The sequence below is a fragment of the Musa acuminata genome, chromosome BXJ3-4 (assembly GCF_036884655.1).
Source record: "Musa acuminata AAA Group cultivar baxijiao chromosome BXJ3-4, Cavendish_Baxijiao_AAA, whole genome shotgun sequence".
NCBI classification, from domain to species: Eukaryota; Viridiplantae; Streptophyta; class Magnoliopsida; order Zingiberales; family Musaceae; genus Musa; species Musa acuminata.
Genome location: NC_088352.1, coordinates 11,663,908 through 11,686,916, shown reverse-complemented (window position 1 = coordinate 11,686,916; position 23,009 = coordinate 11,663,908). Strand labels below are relative to the sequence as shown.

Here is a 23,009-nt window from a genome sequence, read left to right as displayed (position 1 = left end):
GAACACAAATAGCATGCACTAATTTGTTTTGAGAAACAAAGAACACAAATAGCTTTTCGACATTAATGATGTAATGAAAACTTCAAATGGTTTATAAGAGACCACCAAGAAGAAGAACGATGATCGACGACAAATCACTTATCGATCGGATTGGTTGGTTAGTACTACGATCGACGAATCACTTATCGATCTTGAGACCACTCAAGATCGATCGTAATCCACAAGCGTCACATACATCATTTAATATAATAAAATTTTCTTCTAATTTTTTGAAATAAAAAAGATCAAACTGTAGGCCTAAGAGATCACATTTTGTTAGATGACTAAGGTCAAATGTTACATTGAAGATCTGCAGATGTTAAGGGTTTTTATCACAGGAAACAAAGTCTAAATTACTCCACGTACTACAAAAGTTGAAACACACTCAACCCCTAGAATGAATGCATGACCCTCTTCATCCAATGAGATTAGCAGCCAGTCGACAACTGCTTAGCCGCGATACATTTAGTTGGTGAGTCTAGAATGCTTCAACTAGGGTATGTAAGGGATCTAACCATGAAGACCTGCAAGCAAACTCCTCCAGGACCCACAAACTGGGAGTCATCAGCAACAGCTTAGTAGCCATGTTGCCAGATTTGGTTTGCTGGATGAGCCTGCGTGGTCGGAGGTCCATTCAAGTTCCCTTCGCCAGTGTTTTGTTGGTGTTCCCGTGACAGACCTGCCGGTGAATGGTACAAGTTTGGGTACCCTAAAGCTCCCAAGTGTGAAGCCTGCGGACTCTGGCGAAACCCGCTTTGCTGACTCTGACCCTGATAGTTGTAGAAAGTGCTTGCTGGAAGAGCCGGCATTGCTCTCGAACCAGCAGCACTGTGGAGCCACAAATTTGGGTTCTCGCTCTGGTAATAACCACAAGAATTCAGAAGTCTAAACCTGAAAGTCAGAAAGTTCTAGAAGCTGAAACAATTATTATTTACCTGTTGAGGAGGCATGTAATGACTCTCTTCTTTGTTTTGCAAGCTTAAAGATTCATCGAACCCGGTTGTTGTGCTAGCAGATCCACTTGTATGGTGGTTAAGGGCGAAGCCCCCAGGAATGTTGGCTGAGTTTCCTAATCCTCCATAAGCAGAGGCTATGGCAGAAGCCTGAGGTAGGCTAGTCACAGACAGACTATTTTTAAATTGTGGCTGTGAATACTTCATGCCTGCACCGGGCACTGCACCAGGAGATTGATGGAATGGACTGTTTGCAGTGTATGCTTGTTGGAATGAAGGCAAGTAGGTGTAGCTCTGGGGTAGAAAAGGTGGGTAGCTTATCATATTAGCAAAATGGCCCAACGGAAGCGCAGGCTGAGAGTAATGAGGGACAGGAAGATGTTGATGGAGTGCAGGGCTCGTGAACATAGTGGTGCTCGTCAAGGATTGCGGAGTTGATTGAGGGTTGGAAAACAACCCTGGATTCAGAGCCTGCACAAAGCATGTCTAGTGTCAGGCTAATAAAAACTCAACACCTGAATTCTTCAAATGATAGTCTCTGCATTTAAAACCTACTGATTAACTAGATGGAAGCAGATAACAATATGATAGTAACAGCATTCAACAAATTCAGAATGGTGCATAGAGGCAAGTGACTAGTAACCACATTCAATAAGTTCAGAATGATACAAGCTGGTCGGGGACAGCAAGGCGCATAAGAGGCATACAAACTGATATGCAGGCAGATTACTTGCCTCTAGCCTAAGCCTGCAGAACTTTAATGATTAAAGGAGGTGCTAGATAAATTTTGATGAGCACAAACCAAGTGTGATATATGTTAGGCTTAGGACTATCAATTGGGTAAGCAAAGATTTAATTTAGAATGATACCACCTGTACCAGACGGTACCATCGATTGGGGCTGTTTCTGTCTCGTTACCGCCCGAAATCAGTCGGTAATCGATTTCGACCATCACCGCCCGCTATCGGGTGGTATTAGCTGAGGGAGAAGGAAGAAGAGGGAGAAGAAAAGGAAGAACCTGGAGATCCGTCGTCGCCCTCCCTCGCCAGACACCGTAGATGAGATGTCACCTCCTCGTCTGAGGCGACGAGGCCTTGGCGTCGTCGGCGACTTCTTCTCATCCGCACAGGGAGAAGAAACGAGGCGACATCGCCCTTTTCTTTTTTTTTTAAACTTATTATTATTATTATTATTATTTTATATATATATATATACTGAGCAATACGCCAAAGCATACCGCTCAGTACGCTCGTACCGTACCGAGCTGAACTCGATACTCCGGTACAGTACGAAATTGTAAACCTTGTGAGCAAGCCAACTTAACCACATTTTGACTCATCAATGGTCCACAAGCTAAATCTTCTTTTGCCTCCATGGATTGATAAAACTTCAGATCAGGCAAGGCTCAAATTGTTTTTCTCATTCAAAGTTTTGGACAGGCCTTGCCCCGACAAATGTGGTTTGAATAGTTTTGAACATTAGAAACCCCCTGAAATAAGTCTTATCCATATATGGAACTATAATTTAGTTTGCCAACATCCTCAGGTACATGTGGTGGTGATTGGTGGCACACACACAAAATGACATGGCAGTGCACAATGCGGCCAAAAGTGATCAACTGATGCTTTGCCAAGTTGTGAACCAAAAATCAAACAGACATACAAAAACAGTGCGTGAATTTACTAGAATTTAAGCTGTTGACGCTTACCTCAGACATGGAAATGGTTTGCCCACCAATGGATGACAATGATGTAATGTGCCTCGTAGGCATTGATTGCGTAGTGAGCAAGGGAGACAAGGACATATCAAAATCTCGAAGAGATGGAATGCCTGCTGCTAACAAACTGTTTTGTAGGCCATTGGGTTGCTGCAAAGGATTACTTCAGGCGTAAGAAAATATATAAAGACATAATCCCTGCATACAGAGATCGACTATACAATTTTTCATGACAAAGCATTAAAATGACATGATGCCAAAAATGCAAACTGCATGATAAACATGTTATAATTTATAATAAACCACTCAAAGGCGGAGTGCACAGAACTTCCCTGAAGGGTTTTTGCTTCAAATATGAACTTACCTGCAATATGCTGTCTCACAGCTGTTCCACTAGATTATGGTAATTAACACTGATATCTCAAAATGGTTGGTTGCAATAAAGGTATAACATGCACATCAGATATCAAAACCTATTAGGTACATGTTGGACCCTTCTTTGAAATATCTATTCATGATATAATCATTTAAAACTGGATAGTTCAGGATACTTAATAAGAATATGATTTTTTCTGAATGTCAAGCTTGTGACAATGACAAAATTGATATACAATTATTAAATGTAATGTTTGATCTTAGCATCTTAAATTCAAGATAAGCAAAGATAGGTACCATGATATAGAGAGGACTCCAATAAAAAAAGCTTTTTGACTTAAGATGAAAATCTGGAAATAAGAACTGAAAACAGGAACAAACTTAAATAGGGATTTAAGGTGAAAAAACACTGTTGATTTCTTAAAGAAAATCTTTGCTTGGATGAGAAAATTTTAGAAATGCTGATTATTGCCTATTATGATGATTTATGACTGTTGTTCCGTCTAAAATAACCAAAATCAATCTTCAGTCATTACATTTTTTTACTTGTTAATCTTCAATATGCTCACAAATTACTTTGTCCAAAGCATTATTCAAGAAGATTGGTCGGATCCATATTAGCAATAAAAAGTTATCTAGATTATGCTTGTCATGAAACCACAAACCAGGCCAGAGACATACAAATAATTGCATAAATGTTAGCTTTTGTTATTTATATCAGATAAACCACTGTAATGCATTTCAAGTATCTGATGAAATAAAATAAATATCATGCACAACTTTAACCAAAACGAAAATTAAACAGCATAAAATCATGTCCAAACCAGACCCCATCATAAATTAGTCAGCTAAACAGCAAAAGGACTGGCATTAAGTTACCATTAAACTTGGAAAAGGGGAAAGACTCTGCATTTGTGAATTTTCTTGTGGATAAGCATAAGATGTAGCATTTGGTTGTGTAGAGCTTGGAAATGCATAATTAGAAACAGATGGAAGGTTGTACTGAATCTCATGTGTAGCATCCAATGGATCATTCTTCACAACTTCAGTTTGTGATGCAGAAGGCACATCAAGATTCTCTGAACCAGTGCTCGATCTAGAAGCTATATTCTCAATTAGTGTAGGATTAAGCTGCTCGTCACTGTAGTACTCAAGATTTCTGTCAAAAGACATGCATCAAATCAGAGACTGAAATTGCATAGAGAAAATACAAAAAGGTACTAATACCACCTCATGTCAGAATTGTCTGTTGCAGAAGCATCACTCATGACTGGAGCCACTTCCAAGTTGATTTTTAATTGCTTTGATGGAAAAGATCCAGAAAATGCACCGGATACAAAACTACCAAAGCTTAGATGTGCACAATCTGCATTCGTAACCCGCAGATGGTCAGGAATTATTACTGCAGGATTAACCACAGTAGGTTCTGTTCTAGTCTCCTCATGCAAACTCAGTTGCCCCAAGTTTACAGCAGCTGATGAAAGATCCACACTATCACCAGCTGGGAAAGAACCTAGCCATCGAGGAAGATATATATCAGCAAAGTGATGAAAGGAACATGTTTAACTGTGTAGCAGTAGAAATAATTCAACAAAATAGAAAAAACCTCGCCTTGGAAAAAGAAAGGAACAGAAAAGAATCATGTTCAGAGTTACTGTATTGTTCTTGTAGAAACTGTAAAAAAAAATGGCTCTTAACTGTGGTCCTTGAAGTAACAAATCTGTGTAGCATGGATACTTCAATTCTAATTGCTTCTAATATATAACATGGATCTGAGTCAAATATGATACTTCTTTAATATGTTTTGGATACTTTCCCAAAGCATCAATACTTTTAAGATATGCAAGGGATAACTTTATGGTTGCTTCTCAAAAGAATTTGGCTTTTGGGATTTAAATTTTGGGTGTAGACAAGATGGTTATATGATTAAATATACTGTTCTAAGTAAATTCTTATTAAACATCTTATTGTAATTAATAAAATCAATATTAACTCATGTGCCATCTGTATATTCTATAATCATATTCTGACACTATAAATAAACAAGTTTTGTTATATATATAATACTATAGTAGTTTTTGTTAGTTGTTACCATATAAATGTCCTATCAATCCTATATTTTCAAAAGTTGATGTAATGCATGTCTGTATGATCGTAATGGTGTCACATAGACGTATTCATGCTTCATAGAAAAAACAGTCCAAAAAAGACAATTTGCAAAGAAATAAGATCACATTTAGCTGACAAATTCAAGGATCAAGAGTAGAATCGTCCAAGGCAAAAAAACATCCTAACTGAGAGAATATAGTGAAAGTAAATTATGTAGTTGAATCAGTTCGCAGTTGACAAATATAACTCTTCTGAAGTTTAGAGATCTTTGGCATATTCACATGCGTAAAAGAAGAGTCAATATTCAATAAACTGAACATATATGCTTCAATTTGTTTGTAAAATAGGCCAACCATATAAATTGATGCTTTCTCCTTCTCAAGTAAACACAATTTTGAATCCAGATGTAGCATATATAGACAAAAGTAGGTGATAATGGTATTACAGAAAGTACAATGAAGATGATAGAACCTCCAGTAATTCACTTATCTTTACAATTGGCCATTCCATTTGGTACACACCAAATCAAACGTTATACCAGTCTCTTTTAAAGATGCAGCTCAACTTGCATTCAAATAATAATCATAGTTTGATTGCAACAAAAATCTAAATCTTCTTGATACAGTAAAACTGATTGAAAGAGAAAATATCAACAGTGAACACGAAAAAGGAAATGGTACAATGGAAGATCAAATTTTACCTTCATGATGATCAAGTTCAAGCCTTCGAGAATTGTAGGAATTTGTACTTTTTAATAAGCCCTCATTCAAATGGTAAGCATCAGCAGAATTGTCAACTAGTATCTGCATGTCGGAGGAGATTGATATGGGTCTGGAATCTGCTGGCAGAGTTTTATCATGATGACCTTCCACTGGCACTTGGGTCTCTTCTGAATGAGAACCTATATGAGAGTTATTTCCATCAATAGATGAAGCCAACTCTGAGGAGTTTGCATAAACAGGAGAAGCACCAGATATTTCTGGTGGAGTTGACCCACTCTCTGTAGGTTGCTCATCAAGGGGCCATCCATCATAAGAAATTTGCTGACCTTCGGCAATTCCAATATCATAACTAAACTCAGAAACTTGAGTGGATTCTTGAAAGGAATCCGTTAACTTGTCTGCCTCTGATGGCAGAACTGCTGTTGAGGATTGCTTGGCTTCATTTTGTGCCGTATCAGATCTTTCACTTGCCACTACAGGAATGCCAGAAGGTTTGCCTTGAGGTCTACCCATCTTGACAATATCAGCCATAGAAAGGTGTCCTGGCTTCCCCAACCAACTATTTTGGAAGCCAGATGAAGATTGCACCAACGTAGATATTCCATCACCAATGTTTGCTGCCTGTATTGTATCTCCCATAGAAGCATAATTGCTACAAGAAAATGAGAGTACAAATGACATTGCAGAAAATTGCAATAACCATTGCATCAAGGCAAATAAATTAAATAATAATAAAAACCAAAGGAGACGATAGCCATCAGATTTGATACCGAGAAATAACCAACATCAAAAATTTGTTGGATGAGTTAATTGTAAAAAACCACTTAATATAAGATAAAAATTTCTCATGAAGTTTTTACAAAAAAAGAAGACTCAAAAAACATAAAAGCAAGGTTTGCAATACTGAATGGTACCTCCCATACCGGGCAGTACATATCGGTCCGCCAGCTAACCGGCACACGGACTGCTTACTACCGGGCGGTATCAGCCCGTCTATGGCGAGGCGAGGCGAGGAAGAAGAGGCGTTCAAAGAAGAGGGAGAAGCTTCGAGAAATAGTACCCGACACCGCCTCCTTCTTCTTCATCGTCTTCTTCTTCGCTGCAGCGCCCGTTGCCATCGCTCCCTCGACGCCGCAGCACTATGGCGCTCGCTGCCATCGTTCCCTCGACATCGAAGAAGATCCTTCTTCTTCCGCTCCTTCGCTGTGGCGCTCGCTGCCATCCCTCGACGTCATAGCTATTCGCCTAGGGTTTGAACGGGCGTTGCTAAGTTATATATATTTTTATATATTTAATCATTTAAATATAATATATTTAATATCATTTTAAGTGCACCATCATTAACTATTTTATATTTCTGTGATTATATATATTTTTATACATATTTAATATTATTTAATATTAAAATTAATTTTAATATTTTTTAAACATACCGTTCGGTATGCCCTAGCGTACCGCTTGATACGCCCATACCGTACTGTACCGAGCAAACCTCAAAACACTGATACGGTACGTAATTTCAATCCTTGCATAAAAGCAAATTCTTCAACTTGCTGGGAAGAATGCTTTATACCCAACATTGGAAATCACATTCACCAACCATCAGCCAATGTATCATGTGTCAAGACTGTTTTTAAGGTAATAACTTGGAACTAGTAGCAGGAGCAAAATGTACAAGGTTTCACAAAAATCTATTTATAGAAACATTCATACAACGGGATAACTTGAATAAACAAGAAATAACTCAATATGAAATCATGATCCAATTGGTCTAAATAGTAGTTTTCATCTGGATCAAGAAATGTGCAAGCGACATCCTATAAAATTATCACCTTGGAGCTGTTGGCTTTTGAGGAAGATTACTCGATATCATCGAAGATTCCAGAACTGATGCCGTAAAAAGAACAGCACTCATACCATTTTCATTCTTGTGTATAAGCTTGCCTTTACTAGCCCCATAGTCTACTAAGGCAAAGATGAAACTCATAAGCAAATACATAAACAAATGCACTAAATTTGCACTCTCAAGCACACAAATAATGAAGCCATGATGTTAAATCACGTACCAGCGGAACTAGATTGGGAAGTACTACGGCCCCCACGATCAGCACTGCCCCTAGCTCCACGGCTTGAACTGTTGTTCACTGTTCTAGACCTGGATTCTGGAGGTTCTCTGATCTAAAACAAGTGAAAAAGAGCAATGGAAACATGAAACATCCAAACAATGTAAATTGACTTGCACTTTCTGGTGAAATCACCAACGAAACACTTTATCAGAAATAAAATAAGGCAATTTTCAATAAAACAAATAAGCATTAATGTAAAAGCATCTTGGTAAATATTGCAAATGATGATTCAAGTGCATTGCATAAATATAGTTGGCACTCCTTGAAAAGATTAAATGGATGAAGAAGAATAATTAGGCCAACTCAATGATCCAGAAATAATAAGATCTGAAGATCATAATGGTGATAAATCCATAAAATAGTTAAAGTAACCTAAAAAATATATTAAACTGTTTAAGCCATGTCTAACGCAGCAAAATAAGAAACAAAAGTTGAAAAATGATAATGGACTGTGAAAAAAGGTTAGTTCAGCATGATCTAATACAATTAATCATATGGACTAACCTCCTTTTTCTTATCACGCTTGCTCCTCACCTCATGAAAAGCATCTGCAATGTGAATGATCACTAAGTTAGATGTAAGTCCACTTGAAGAAATAGAAATCTATGCACAATTTGCAGAAACATTTCATCAGACAATACTTTGGCAGCATTAATGAACTACAGTAACTACTATTATCCATTGGAAAGAGCATGAATGGTAAGAGAGACTCATTGTGATATAGCAGCTGTGGCCAACAATAATGACTTACACAACTAAACAAGCATAACATCTGGAAAAAGAGCAAAAGACAATCAATAGCCTACAAACTTAATATATTAGTCCTCAATGGTTTCTCATAAACATATCCTAGCATCTTTTGAACAACCCATGTCTTACCCAATGTTAATTACTAAAGCAGTGATTTAAAAAGCGCTAGGCGTCAAGATCCAAAAACACTCAAAGTGCTAGGCACTCGCCTGAGCGAAGCGAGACGCTAAAATATAAAAATATATAATATAATTAATAAATATAATTATTTAAATAAAAAATACTATTAAATTAAGAAAATCTAAGGTACAAAATGTCAAAATCACAATGTCATATTAACAAAAAGTCTCAAAATTCAAAACAATAAAATTTATATCAAAGAAATTCATCATAATCAATATTATCGTCATTTTCACACAAATCATCTTCATTGAATTCGTCCTCTTCCTCTTGTCCTTCCTCTTCATCAAAATATATTTCATTCGTATAATTCAGCAACTCTTCTTTTATCTCGAGTGGATACTTTTTGCAAGCTGTTGCATTCTTGAAATTTCCTACTAGATGTTGTTTTGCACGAAAAATACCACCTTTAGTAGTCTTATCGCAGAACATGCAAGTCACTGCATTAGGATCTTTCGGATCCTTTAGATAATTATACTTCCATGCAGGATCCCTTTTTGATGTCGTTTGAGAATCTATTGAGTTGCTCTGTACACTTGTCATTTATCCTGAAACCTAATAATAATTTCAAATAAATAAAAATTAATAGTATTAAAATCAAAATAATATATTATTAATCTAATAAATAAAAATACTGTTACTAGTATACAGTTAGCAGTATACTATTAATATACTATTAACAAAGGTTCGTCGTACCATACCGTACCGACGTTTCGACCTGAGCTCGGTACGGTACGGTACTAGTGTACCGGGCGATACATCAGGGCGTACCGAGCGGTACACCCTGGTGTATCGAACAATGTTATACTTTTTCATACTGTAGCAGTGCTACAGTATAGTACTGTAGCACTGTAGCAGTACCGGACGATCCGCGTACCGGTAACCTATCGGACTGGTACGTACCGCCCGGTACAGGCGATACACTTCGATATGGCAGACCTTGCTATTAACAGTATACTATCGAAGTGAGATGAGTGTGAGTAAGAGGACGACCTAGGCTACTGATTGAGAGCAACGGTAGCAACGAGCAACGACAGCGACAGTAGGAGCAGGAGCGGCGACAATGGAAACAGTAGCAACATCAGTGAGCAGCGACAACAACGGCGAGTAGCGATAGTGGCAGCGGCGACGGAGAGTAGCGACAACGAAGAGAGGCAACGGCAACAGAGAAGAAATCTCAATGACAGAATCGCAAGCAAGGTTAGGGTTGGGGAAGTCGCGAGAGGGATGCTGGGAGGCTGATATCGGTGCTTTAGTTGGTTCGATTGAACCAACTAAAGCACCGTAGACCGAACCAGACCTAAAATACTGGTTCGGTCGCCTGGTTTAACCTAGGCGCTCGCCCGAAGCACCCGACGCCTGGGCTCTGGCAAGTGCCCAAGCGACGCCTCTTTGAAGTGCGCCGCCTGGAAATGAAGCGAGGCGCTCGGGCCTCACCTCGCCGCGCACGAGCACCTATTGAAATCGCTGTACTAAAGTATGTTATAATTTCTTCCTAGTCCTCAATGGTTTCTATCCTTAAAACTCAAAGCATCTTTCAACAACCCATGTGTACCTATTGTTAACCAAAGTATATTACCATATCCTACTACCTCAGATTCTAATGAATGAGGCATCTTCAGTAATATCATAACATTACCAACATGAAGATGTACTGAACACAAAGAATCATTCCAAAGACATCCTCTTTCGTGTCAAATGAGTTTTCAGAATAAGGACAAATTTGCAAACATGCTCAGAAACATTCAGAAACAGAGGGTTGAATGTAAAAGACTTGGAAACAGTAAAAACTTGAGTATCTCAAACCTATATGAGCTACTAACATTATCAACAGTAAGTAATAATACTAGTACTAGAAGGAACGTGAGTTTCGGAGACCAAGCTAAGATTCTTGAACTGCCTATGTCCGTAGTTCTCTGGAAAAATTACACATGTAACCATGATATACACATAAAGGGAACTAAATAATTGAAAGAAGTAAAAAGACACCTCCAATTATTGTTGGTCCACTAAGCAGGGAGAATAACAACCACAGTCTTGTGTGATCAGCCATACACTCTTAGGTCAATGAAACAATTGTTCAAGGACGAAATCACACTCTTCAATTGATACTATCACATCAAAAAACCGACTCCATGCAATTTGCTTATCAGTAGAGAAAGAATCACATTTTACTAACAAAAAGATGACATAGCATAAAACAGTCACTCAATGAAAACAAAAGCGAGATGCCATGATCTTAAGACAAGCAAGGACCAAGATACAAATATTTAGAAAAATGCCTAAGCACACAAATATGAGTAAAGAAAAACACTCAGAAGCCTTCAGCAATACAAAAAATAAACAACCAAGATGACCCCATGACCAACTAGGCATGATAAAAGCATACTGGGTATGTCAAGCAACCTTAACAATGAACAGATGTATGAATATTCAGTGATAATCCTATAAACTAACAATTTAGAATCATTTACAGCATGAAGGAGAAGCTTACTTTACATGCATTAGCTGATATCCATTCTTTAGAGTAAAATTAGAAATTAAATAATGGAACATCCACAAACACAACCACATCAGAACACAAATTCTAAGAGCTTGTGTTATAGTAGGTGTTATAAAGTGATACGACCCAGCCTAGTACAGAATATAACTGTTCCGTGTATACATGTGTGCATGTGTGTGGGAGCACTAGAAGAATCTCGTTGCATGGTTGCTTCATTGAGCATGGTTCCATAAAGTTAAAGCAAGTACTTCAACAAAAACTTCCCAACAAGATCTCCTTTGCCAACAGAGAACAAAATTGAAAAGTGAGTAACAAAAATGTGCTAGGGGTGCTAAGACTTGTGACATGTAATAGGAGTTGGGCAAAAGCCAAAGTAACCTACATATTAAAAGTTCAATTTATAGCTTGTAACATTATTGAATGATAAATCAAGGAGGATAAAAACTAATGGTTCAGCAATGATAAATGAAAAAAAAAAATCTACTGACAATCTGATTATGAAAATCAAGAACATCAGAAAAGAGAAGCATCTTATGCTAAGACTCGGTTTAGATTAAAGACAACTACAGAAAGAATAAAGGACATAAATGAAAATTTACACTAGGTGCGGGGTAATTTTTCTCTTTTATTTTTTCTTTGTGGTAGTTTGGGTGGGAGCATGAGGTTTATGTAAACTATCCCAAGACGCTCTTTTCATCCTACAGAAAAAAAAAAAAAAAGTAAACAGGTATCAACAGGGAAAAAATCCCATCACTCCACATATTCTTTTCTCATCACCAAGTATCTAAACAAAGCGTAAGAGGAGGTGGCGTCACGCGAATATACTAAAGACAAACACTGGTCAAATAGAGAAACGTAAGCAACAGTTGCTACAAGAAACCGAAGTTAACAACCTCTTCCAGGCTCACATTCGGATCTACAAGACACAACACTGAGGACAAGCGGCGCAGGCAAACACAACTTCCAACGAAATGTCAAGGCCAAAAAAGTTCTCTTCTTTCCGTTCTGTTGATAAGAAGTTGCGAACCAAACAACAAGACACCGCCAATTAAGCCTTCTTTTGGTAAAACAAGAATCTGGGGAAGCAAAACCGACAGACAAAACTGGATATTTTCCTCGGATCGAAGGAGGAACAACTACAGAAACGGAGTACCGCCACCTACTGTCCCTTTCATCCCAAACCTAACCAAGTAACCCCCAAAATAACCACAGACGCCATCCTTATCGCAAGATTTCATGTAACAAACAGAAGAATAAACTAACAGCGAACAGAGAAAGAGGGAAGGGGGGAATTTTCAAGGGAGGCAGGGCACCTTGCGAGAGGAGTCGGTGGACGGCCTCGTTAGGGTCCATGTTACACTCCCGAAGCATGGCGTAGATCTCCGTTTCCGAGCAGTTCACGATCTCCTTCAGGCTCTGCACCAGCTTCCTGGACCCCGCCGGGATCGGGGCAGCCGACGCCGCTCCGTTCCCCTTGCTCCCAGGCCCTCCTCCACCGCCGCCGCCGCTCATCCTCTCCTTCCTTCCGACGGACCCTTCTCCTGTTCCTTTTTCTTCTCTCGCCCGTTCGGAGAAGGGAAAGCTCGGGGCGGCGCAGTAGTAGCCTTATACTGCCTCTTCGCTCCTCTCGGCAGTCAAAAACCCTCTTCGGCTTCTCCTCTCTCCTCTACCGTGTTGTACACGCAGTGTATGTATGTATACCTAAAAGAATAATGTTAAGGTTATCCTTGCAAGAGGGTGAGGCTGAGAGAGAGAGAGAGAGAGAGAGAGAGAGAGAGAGAGACTCATTTATTCCTCGCTCCCGAGAGGGTTCCTTGGGCAGTAATCGTGGTCCGCAGTGATCTGCCACTCTAATTGGTGACCGTCGCGATCTCCCCCGGCAACTGTTTCCATTCAATCATGATCGACTTGCTCGACGGCTGTGATTATCTCTTAATATATAATAAATATACGGCTATAACAAATTGTTGTAGAAAAATATATCACTGGCTTAAGTTCCAAATAAATTTCTAATATATTTGGATAGAAAGATAAGTTTTTTTTTTTTTTTTTTGGAATTTCTAAATGTTCAAACAAGCATTAGAAATTCAGAGAATTGCTTCTAAAATCTTCAACAACAAAAATACCAACAGACCATCTCAATCTCTGGTAATCAGATAAAGAACAGTGTTTATGCAATCACTGCAAATCCATTAAAGAGTTTCCTCCAACCCATAACCGAGCAAGAAGGATACCTTTCTTCGGTTGCAGACATGGAACAAATATTTATAATCTGTGGCTTTTATGAGGAAATGAAGCAGCACGGATCTACTGTTTTACCGTATGCATCTGATTGGAACTGCTCAAGAACAAGAAGACCGAGTATAAAGCACACATTTCTTGTTGGTATCTGCAAATGGATGTCAACAATGCATCAGCCACCTGACATGGAATCTATTATAACTTCAAGAAGAAATGATTCAAGAATTCAAGAATCAAAAGACCTCACTCAAGTTTGAAAGCAACGACACCTGAAACTGGGCTCTCGAGAGCTGAAAAACTAGGCAGAGAAAAATTCCCATTCTTGAAATTTGAATCGAGAGGTTTAAAGGAAATACTTGACCGAAAAATTGAATCCACATGTGAAATAGGAAATGTAAACATGAAAAATTACAACAGTGAAATATATGCAACCTCCCAATTTAGGTAGTTTTCTGCATCCACAGTGTTTGATCCACAAATAACTGGATGGGGGTACCCATCACGTATTGTGCTTGCTTGCCTCAAAAGCCAACAAGAAGATCAAAGAGGCCAAAGCCCCCAAGCTTTCATAAGTCCTCCATATGCCACACCACAGACGATCCCCTTCTCTGAAATTCACCCTTCCGAGAATTGTTCATCGCTTTCCCCATCAATGCCAATGCCCTGATGCTTGGCAACTCTTTCCCCTCAAAATACTCGGGAACCACTTTTGGACTTCTGGGCTTGGATAGCCCAGTTGTAGCAGCACTTGCCTGAGCTTTGGCTCTCTGAGGACTTCTATGACACCATCTTTCAATCCAGTACCATGTTGTCTTTGCTGATAATTCACAACAGCACTCAGGAATACTCGGTGAGTTCTTGGCCCTGTCAAAACTCTGTTGCTTCTCAGGACACTTCATCAAGTCAGAGCTGGATGTATTGTCATTGTGTACATTACTTGACAATCTGCACATTTCTGCACCGGTGGGGCCATCTCTGATTTTCATTCTCTTACTACGATGGCCAAAAGCATAAGGGTCGGGTCCAAGGCGCTTAAGCCATTTGCCATAAGGCTCTGCTTCCATCGGCTTATCTGCTATACTACTAGAATTCAAAATTTTGTACATCTGAACTTGAGAAATAATTTGATGTGCATCGATGCTTTCTGATCTAGATGTGCTGAGTTCTCTGTTACTTACACCACCTGTTTTGTCTAAGGAAGCAGCAGTAGCATGCCGACTCACAGTTCGTTTGATTGGTGAAGCTAATGGATAGTGGGGCTTCATCACGTTGAGGCACACAAGATCCTGCAGAATCCGTTGTTAGTATTGATGTTTATTTTTGTCATCCACCTCTGCTTGAAAGTTGGTGTGTCAAAATATTAAGAATGCATTAAAAAGTGGTTAAGCATAGATAAATATGCATATTATACTACAGACACATGAAGTGCAAGTACAATATATGTGTTTCCGAGTTCAAGATTAAACAGTGTACCTATCACCGACTTACACAGCATGTGCCATATTCCTTGTTGATGAAATGAAACAATATGTTCTTGGACAGACAAACAAAATGCACAATGGTACAGAGCTAGAGATGCCATCAGAATGACAGAAGATTATCAGTAAAAGGTCCAAAGAGGATGCAACTATTAATATTGGTCCCAATTCTCATGAGATAAAACTCCTATTTTGTGATATTAGTCATCAGAAGAAAGCTAAAATGAAATTATGAATCCATAAACCAAATGACCATTTCATTTGATTTCCTGCATGGGGCATCAGAACTTAAATACCAATATGTCCAACTTGAAGCTAGGATAAACATCAATGCGCCAAATGATGATAGATATACTAATTTTACTTAATCAAACTGCAATAGCCATTTGGGATATATTATTAGCTCCTCACCTTTGTCCATTACAGGTGATGGTGGACTTTGTTTTCTGATGTCATAATTTTGTTTTCTTAGCCATGATGTCTCTAGGAAAAGAAATGATCTCCCAACTCTTAGTAATGTCGTTATTCATTATCCATGGATCTTCCATTTATAAGAAAATAAGCTTGTTAGACATGTGCTTATAGCTTTTCAGATCACATAAGCTACAATATCCAAACCAAAATAATTTGGTCCTACAACTTCTTGTCTCTTCATATGAATATAACTTAAACTGTATACCCTGCTACGCTCTCATTTTATATCCTCTTTCACTGTTTGACAGTCTCATTGTTCTTGAAGGCATTCTTATTAAAATTACATATGCATACTCCTATTTAAATAAACATGCATAGGCCAAAAAAAGCTATGATACAATATACATACAAGTTCATCCATGATGCCATACTTGTAAACTTTCTCTCTGCATGATGATCACACTTCTTTGGCACGTTTACTACATCATCCTAGTCACAATGGCAGACCATTGATAACCTTATGTAATTTGTATTCATCGATTTTCAGTTAATAATTTCAACCGAAACTATCTGAATTTGTAACTTATTTATAGGCTTTAAGTTAGCAAGAAGTTAGGATTTTATGACTGAATGTTGCAGCCTTCCATTGTAAACTATCCAATAGTGGACTCTTATTCCCTACAAAGTTCAAAGATTTTCAATAATTTCGCAAGTCAGTCTGATAGCAAAACCTAAACAATAATCTGATCAACTGTCAAAGAGAACCATTCTTTGTTAGTGTCTTAGGTAGAACTGTTACAGTGGAACGAATAATTATTTTGTTGCCACAACATCAATACCCTATTGTCAACACGAGTCAACAGATATCTTTCAAGCCAATCCTCATAAGTAGATTTATATGCTTCATCCTCCTAACCTAAAATGCACAATTATCTTGTTCTCATGCACAACTTCAAGGGGGCTCCTCAACCATCTTACTTCAAAAAACAGAGAGAGGGAGAAAGAATTCAGCTGCTGTGTAAAGGCAACATCAAGACAATCATGATTGTTACAAAGAAATAGGAACAAAATGAAAAAACACATATATTGACACTAAAGGTAATTGAAAATCCAAACAGCAACAAAAATCATCTTCACATAACTTCAATGGCTCAAGAAGGCTCAGTTGTCAACCATTTCTAGCACTATGGAATAAAGAGAATCATGCTTGCACACAAACGATATGTTCAGCCAAGTTGATTGACTAGGGCTATCACATCACCTGTAAATTATTTAATAAATATAAACTTTTGCAAACTCCAAAATTTCTAAGGGCTTACTTTATGCATTTCATGTAAACATTATTTTTTTTTAATATGCATGTAATTGTACCTTCCGTTGTCTGTCAGCAATCATGCCTGCAAAACATGAACCACGAATTAATAATTAGGAAGGAACATGTTCTTTTTACAGTGCTTCCAATAGAGTCATTCTACACCCTATAGCACCTGCTCAAAATTGCAGATAGTTTGATGCTACTTACTAAGATATATAGGAATTTTCATCATAGTTTAAAACTTTAAATGTTATTATAAATAAACATTTACCTATTAGAGAGCTTCTTGTCTGGCAAACCTCAATGTCCATTGTCTCAGTTTTAGCTGATGATTCTTTTCTTGTTGCAGTTGTATGTCTCCCATTTCCTTTTCCATTTCCAATTCCATCATCCGCATCTCTGATACCATTTGAGTTAATCAAAAGTAGTGAATCTCCTGATTGTTTTCCATGGCACTTTGATGTTGTTGGGCCTGTTATCATTTCAAACAAGGCGGTACCTTTTGCTTTTCCAGTTTCTGTTGAATCGACGATCAGCTGTTCTCCTTGCAAGAAATTCATGCGCACATCCTTAGTTGTTAACCAATGACGATGAGAAATATAACGGATCTGTGGTGTTACATGTGTATTATTTACAGGATCCATACTGTTATGTATTTCCAATCTTCCAACATTATGAATAAAGCAGTTGGACGTTTTGTTTAATGAGTAGCAGGCATACTCACAGTATTATTATCTCTGTCTGTAGATGGATGAGGAAAATCGCCTAGCCATGAATCTCCTGGTTTCTGCAAGGATCTATGATTTATCTTGGGCCATGAACACCTTTCACTATTAGCAATTTCATTTTCATCTTTCATTTCGGAGACTGTCACTCTCGATGGCCTAGTAAAATTGTGCAACTCATGCTTCAAGTTAGCAAGCCTAGCTTTTTCCGAATGCTCCTCGATCATGTGATCAGATACTGAAGAAACTCTTTTATCTTTGATGTAAATAGGAGAATTCGTAAAATTGTTTGTTGCTGAATGAGAAGCCAAGACAGTAAACTCATCTTGGATAGGTTGTGAGCCTTGAATAGATTCAGAAGATTCGATCTCTTGAGCACTAATTTTTGTCATCCTTCTTGCTTCAAAACCAATCCCTCCTGCTGCAAAGGCTGTCAGATGGGAACTCAATGCTGTTTTTTTTAGTGGCATCTGTGACTCATTTGTTCTATTAACCACTTGATCATGACCAGGCCCTTGTCTCTGATTCAAATTACTCTTTATCTTTTTATTTATGCCATCAATAGGAATGTGATTTTGCTCTGACGTAATACCTTCTGAATCTGGACAATGGCATGCCTTGTAGTTTTCCCAGTTTATAGAAGAATCTTGATGTCTATGAAGATATGATTTATCTGGAATTACCACTTCAACATATGATTTTACATCTTTCTGCAACACAGAATTTTTCATATAGCTTCCAATCTTTTCAGCTCCCATAAATTCAGATGACTTGGGAACATGTGTTGTAAGGCCTAAATCATTAAGATCAGAACTGCATACATTCCTGCATCCAAATGTCCTTCCTTCACTTATATCCATGCTAAACAGTTGAACCTTGCGAGATTTGGTAATTTTAAACTCTCAAGTGCCTCTCTTATATTACACGGTCTTCTTTATTGCTTGCATAAGAAAGATCATAGTGCTTAAGGCAGTGAGGGTTTGACATGACGCTTGCTCACTTCTAATGAGCCATCCTATACGAACAGTACCGGTAAACAGATACTATACCATTTGCATTACTGATCCAATATTTAAATCTTTACTGGTTGCATAACTTTCTATAGCATTCTCTGACATGACATTTCACAATGCAGCATTCAGAACACAAACCTGTTGTTCAAACAAAAGGAGCCATAATCCAATGTCAGTTCCAACATTAATTCTTTCACATCTCAGATTTATAAAAAAAAATCATTATTTCGTTATTCATAATTTATAGAAGACTCTTTTTTATCTTTAAATTCAAATCCCTATCGTTACAACACTAAATATTTTTTTAATTGAAAAAAGAATCATATCTTGGGTCATAAGTGATGAAAAAGTTTCCTCCACCCAAACCTTAGACTTATTACAAAGTAGTAAATTACTTTGAAAATAAATAAAGGATAAAAACAGATTAGCAACCACACATGCTGATAAAAACTTTCGAAAAATCATAAAATAATCTTCAATATTCGTGAAACATATACAAATGTCAATAATTTAATATGAAATGATAACATATCAATTTATTATAAAATTCATGTATTAAAAAAATAAGGATAATTCTTATGCAATAAATAAAATCATGCATCAGTCATATGAAACACATCTCGATGACATACATAACAGTTAGATAACAAAGGTGTACATCACACCCGATGGTGCACTCTCCCAATAACGAATAGAGAGGCATACTCTACAGGATGAATTCCTCTTAACAGAGGATGGAAAGAACTCATATCACACTCCCAACAACGGACGGAATGGTATCCCGCACTCACCCAAGTGGAGACACGTTCCTCCTAACAATGGGTGGAGGAACCACCTAACCGTCACGTCCGATAACTCGTTAATCCCCAAAGGAAGTTATTTTTATTTATTTATATTTTGCTTAATCATTTCCTTAATCATACTACACAAACAAGGAAATTAAAATTTTAAATAAAGCAACACATTATTTATGATAATTTAATTTATGTTAAGGGAGAAAAAAAATCATCAGTTATCACAAATTCAATATGGTCATAAGAAAAATCGAAGGATCAGATAACCTAGGGAAGTTAAGAAATCTCATTTTCACTTTAAACAACCACATATAGAACCACGAACTTACCAGAATGCTCAAAGCTAAGACAGTAGTATCATAGAAATGGCTAGAAGAACCTTTTTTCATTGAAAGAAAGAGCTTAACGGGCATTCAAGAGGGCAAGAAGGGCACCCACTCTAAACAGGCTTACCATCTGTTTCATCTTCTTTTACACCCTTCATAGGTTTTACGGGACAAGATGTCATGGACAAAACTAAATAAATACAAGAATAGATGCAAGATTCAAGCAACCAAGCCTCAGTAATTGGGAAAGCATAGTTTGCTAACTCCGAGTCCACTCTGCTGGCTATTGAACTGAATGGATATGTGTCAAGATATACTTTTCTCTCAATCTTCTCAAGAACAAACCAATTGTCAGGATTCATATGCTTAGCCCAGAAGACAGAGAATCGACTAACAGGAACATCATGAAAAATGTTTTGCTTCAGTCTGCTCCAAAGTAAACTAGTCTATTAACTTCTCCCGAGCAAGCGCTCCCTCAATCGGATCAAGTACAGCATGAGTTCCGAACATTCCTTCAGTGTGGTATAACTAACGCTTTAAGTTCAGCTAATTTTTCCAGATCTGCAACACTTGATCCTCAATATCTAGTAAAAAGATCAAATTCCTGTAAAGGTTACTCCTACTTGTTTTGTCTAAAAAAAGAAGCAAGAATCACATTCTTCCTTACCTTAAAATCAATTCTTCCAACAAAAGATTAAAAAAACCCTAAAAGACTCAATCTTCCAACAAAATCTATTCCATTCCTGATTTGGGAGAAAACCAGCCCGAGTACTAAGATGCCTCGTCACATTCACGGAATCAAATATAGAAGCAGAGATCCAACTCCCTAATCAAGAACGGAATCTCAAGAAAATAATAGATCAGCAAAGAAGAAAACCTAAAAGCCCTCAATCCACACAGGATCAACAGAACCAAATAACAGAACTAAATGAACGGAAACGAAGAACACAAAAGCACCCAGACCGCCAAGAAGCAAATTTTACCCTGTCCGCGCCTAGGGCGAGACGTAGGCGAAGGTGCGCCGCCGCAGGGAAGAGGTCAAGTGGCCGGTACCGAGGACCGGAAGGACGAGGCCGAGACCCAAGCAGAAGAAGCGATGCTTGTTTTGGGGATATATGATAGAGAAAGGGCAACCAAGGAGATGGCGAAAGTGAAGGCCACGTCATCGCTACAGGAGTAGCTGACGTAGACGAGATATCTAATGGTTGACGCCAAGCAGCAAAAATATCTTCTCCCTACACTTTTACTGTTCCCTCTCCGTCGCGGCTCTGCAGACAGGAGAAGATATTGTGAGCAATTATTCCGGTTGATAGGGACTCCTCTGCAGACACTGCACGAGCCTTGATCGATGGCCGAGGTGTTGATGCTCTGCACATTGTTGTCGATGCTGGCCGGCGATAAAAACTGTCTTCTTGTGGTTCCAATCACTGAACGAACCTTCATCGATGGCCGAGGTGTTGACGCTCTGCACATCAATCTCCTTACGGTCGTGCCTCTGCAAAGAAGGAATCTCGGCCTTATGAATGGATTCAACCATAATCCTAAATCTCTTTACGGTCGTGCCTTTGCAAAGAAGGAATCCCGATCTTATCCTCGAGAAAGGATTCAACCACAATCGTACACGAAGGGGTAGAACCATTTCAAACATGATGACTTGTAATCCTTCTTGTTTTTACCCCCAACACTTACCATAAGGACGGAAAGAAGCTATCGGCCTATCCGAATCGGCAGCGCCTATCTTAGGTACCAATCTAGCAAGCGTTTCCTCGATCTCTTCCTCGAAGATGACTCGCTTGCCATCAAAGAGTGCATCTTCTCTGATAGTGGAGATCGCAGGTGCTCTGCATTTGAGTTAGCGAGAGATCACTCAGATCCGGTGGATATGTTCGCATGTGCGAAACTAAGTTGCTTGATCTCTCTTAGTTCCTCTTAGCTCTAGGCCTTGGATCCGGTTCATGGCATGGCTTGTTGTTGAGATGTTCGCGTGTCCAGTTCAAGCTTCTCCTCTGTGTCTTCTAGCTTCGGTAATCGAGAAGGCTCCGTCTCTTCTATCCTAGCTTTCTCTGTTTCTTTCTCGTACGCTGAGGCACGGGGAGAAGAGGTGGAATAAGATTATGCTTGAGGCTTCTCGACAAGATGATGGTGGCGGTGGTGGTGCTGTAGCCGGAGGCTGAGACCTCGGCCTAATCGGGACAGGAAGACGAGGAGTGCTTCTGATCGGGCGATTCTCACTGCTAATGGAGATATGGAGGGATAATTAGAATTAACTTATCATATTGGATTTAAATACTTTGGGCCGATGATTTAGGCCCATCCAATTCGATGCAACGGTACCCAAAAATAAGTTGTTCCATCCACAGGCACCCAAAAAATACTTTTAACTGATGGCTTGAATCATGGGCACAAAACACAATTGGTGCTCAGTTGTTTTCAGAATAAATTATTTGTCTCAGTATTTTTGTCATAACATACTAACTAATCATTCAAAGATCAATGACAGATATCAATAAAGAATACAATTTATTATTTACAAGGAGATTAAATAAGGCAAGGAAGAAAGGTTTTTGGGGAATAACAACATATGGAGCCATAAGAAGGGAATAATTAGGAGAACAGAGTACAAGTAGAAGAGAAGAGAAACCAAGAGACTTCTTTTGTTTGAGTTAAGAAGTTAAAAGTATATTTTTGAAAGATCATAAATTAATATTTTATTTTTAAATGAGATTATATAGAGTTTTAGAGATAAAGAATTCTTAGTTTAAAAACATATTTTGAAATATTTTAAATTAATATCTTATCTTTTAAATAAAATTAGATAGAGTTGTAGGGATTAAGAACTCTTGTATTTCGCATCTATAAATAAATAACATGTGCATGTGTTGATTAATTATAAAAAAAGTATCAAGTAATTAAGTTAAATCTAGGAGTCATTCAATATTTATAAGTTTTTATTTGAGAAATTTACTTTTTTTTATCTTGGTTTTTTTTCTTCTATTTAGTTCGATCTTGGACTAATAGTATCTTATTATTATTATTATTTAAAAAAATATTATACTCATATGATCATTCTTTTTTCATAATTTTTATATAACGAGAGAGAAGTAGGAAAATATGATTCGTGTATCTCTCTTCAGTTGAAATGGTTTCTTAGGTACTAGAAGAAACAATCATCCAGTCAACATATATATTATGAGTTAATATTTGATTTGATCTTGGTCAAATAGTATCT

At 38.0% G+C, this 23,009-nt stretch overlaps 2 protein-coding genes across 7 annotated transcripts; both read right to left on the bottom strand.

Moving 5' to 3' along the window:
- Positions 1-292: 292 nt before the first annotated feature.
- LOC135583805 (uncharacterized) lies at positions 293-13,384 on the bottom strand. Of its 3 annotated transcripts, none has more exons than XM_065147255.1 (11): positions 13,259-13,384; positions 12,788-13,175; positions 8,546-8,589; positions 7,982-8,093; positions 7,748-7,880; positions 5,894-6,567; positions 4,315-4,597; positions 3,964-4,243; positions 2,701-2,859; positions 975-1,463; positions 293-896 (listed from the first exon to the last, which is right to left on the bottom strand). In XM_065147255.1, exons 2-11 carry the CDS (start codon positions 12,984-12,986, stop codon positions 615-617), a joined length of 2,655 nt encoding a protein of 884 aa, XP_065003327.1. In that variant the 5' UTR covers positions 12,987-13,175; positions 13,259-13,384; the 3' UTR covers positions 293-614. The 3 variants fall into 3 exon arrangements, with proteins under 3 accessions (XP_065003327.1, XP_065003329.1, XP_065003328.1); XM_065147257.1 differs by having other exon boundaries at positions 7,748-7,877; positions 13,259-13,383; XM_065147256.1 differs by lacking the exon at positions 13,259-13,384 and having other exon boundaries at positions 12,788-13,219.
- Positions 13,385-14,006: 622 nt separating this feature from the next.
- Positions 14,007-21,974, bottom strand: LOC135635861 (uncharacterized). Of its 4 annotated transcripts, XM_065147261.1 has the most exons (6): positions 20,764-21,972; positions 17,647-18,798; positions 17,194-17,530; positions 16,979-17,004; positions 14,899-15,001; positions 14,007-14,787 (listed from the first exon to the last, which is right to left on the bottom strand). In XM_065147261.1, the coding sequence occupies exons 2-6, from the start codon at positions 18,505-18,507 to the stop codon at positions 14,282-14,284; spliced, it is 1,833 nt and encodes a 610-aa protein (XP_065003333.1). In that variant the 5' UTR covers positions 18,508-18,798; positions 20,764-21,972; the 3' UTR covers positions 14,007-14,281. The 4 variants fall into 4 exon arrangements, with proteins under 4 accessions (XP_065003333.1, XP_065003334.1, XP_065003331.1 ...); XM_065147262.1 differs by lacking the exon at positions 16,979-17,004 and having other exon boundaries at positions 14,894-15,001; positions 20,764-21,974; XM_065147259.1 differs by having other exon boundaries at positions 14,007-15,001; positions 20,764-21,964.
- Between the last annotated feature and the right edge of the window lie 1,035 nt (positions 21,975-23,009).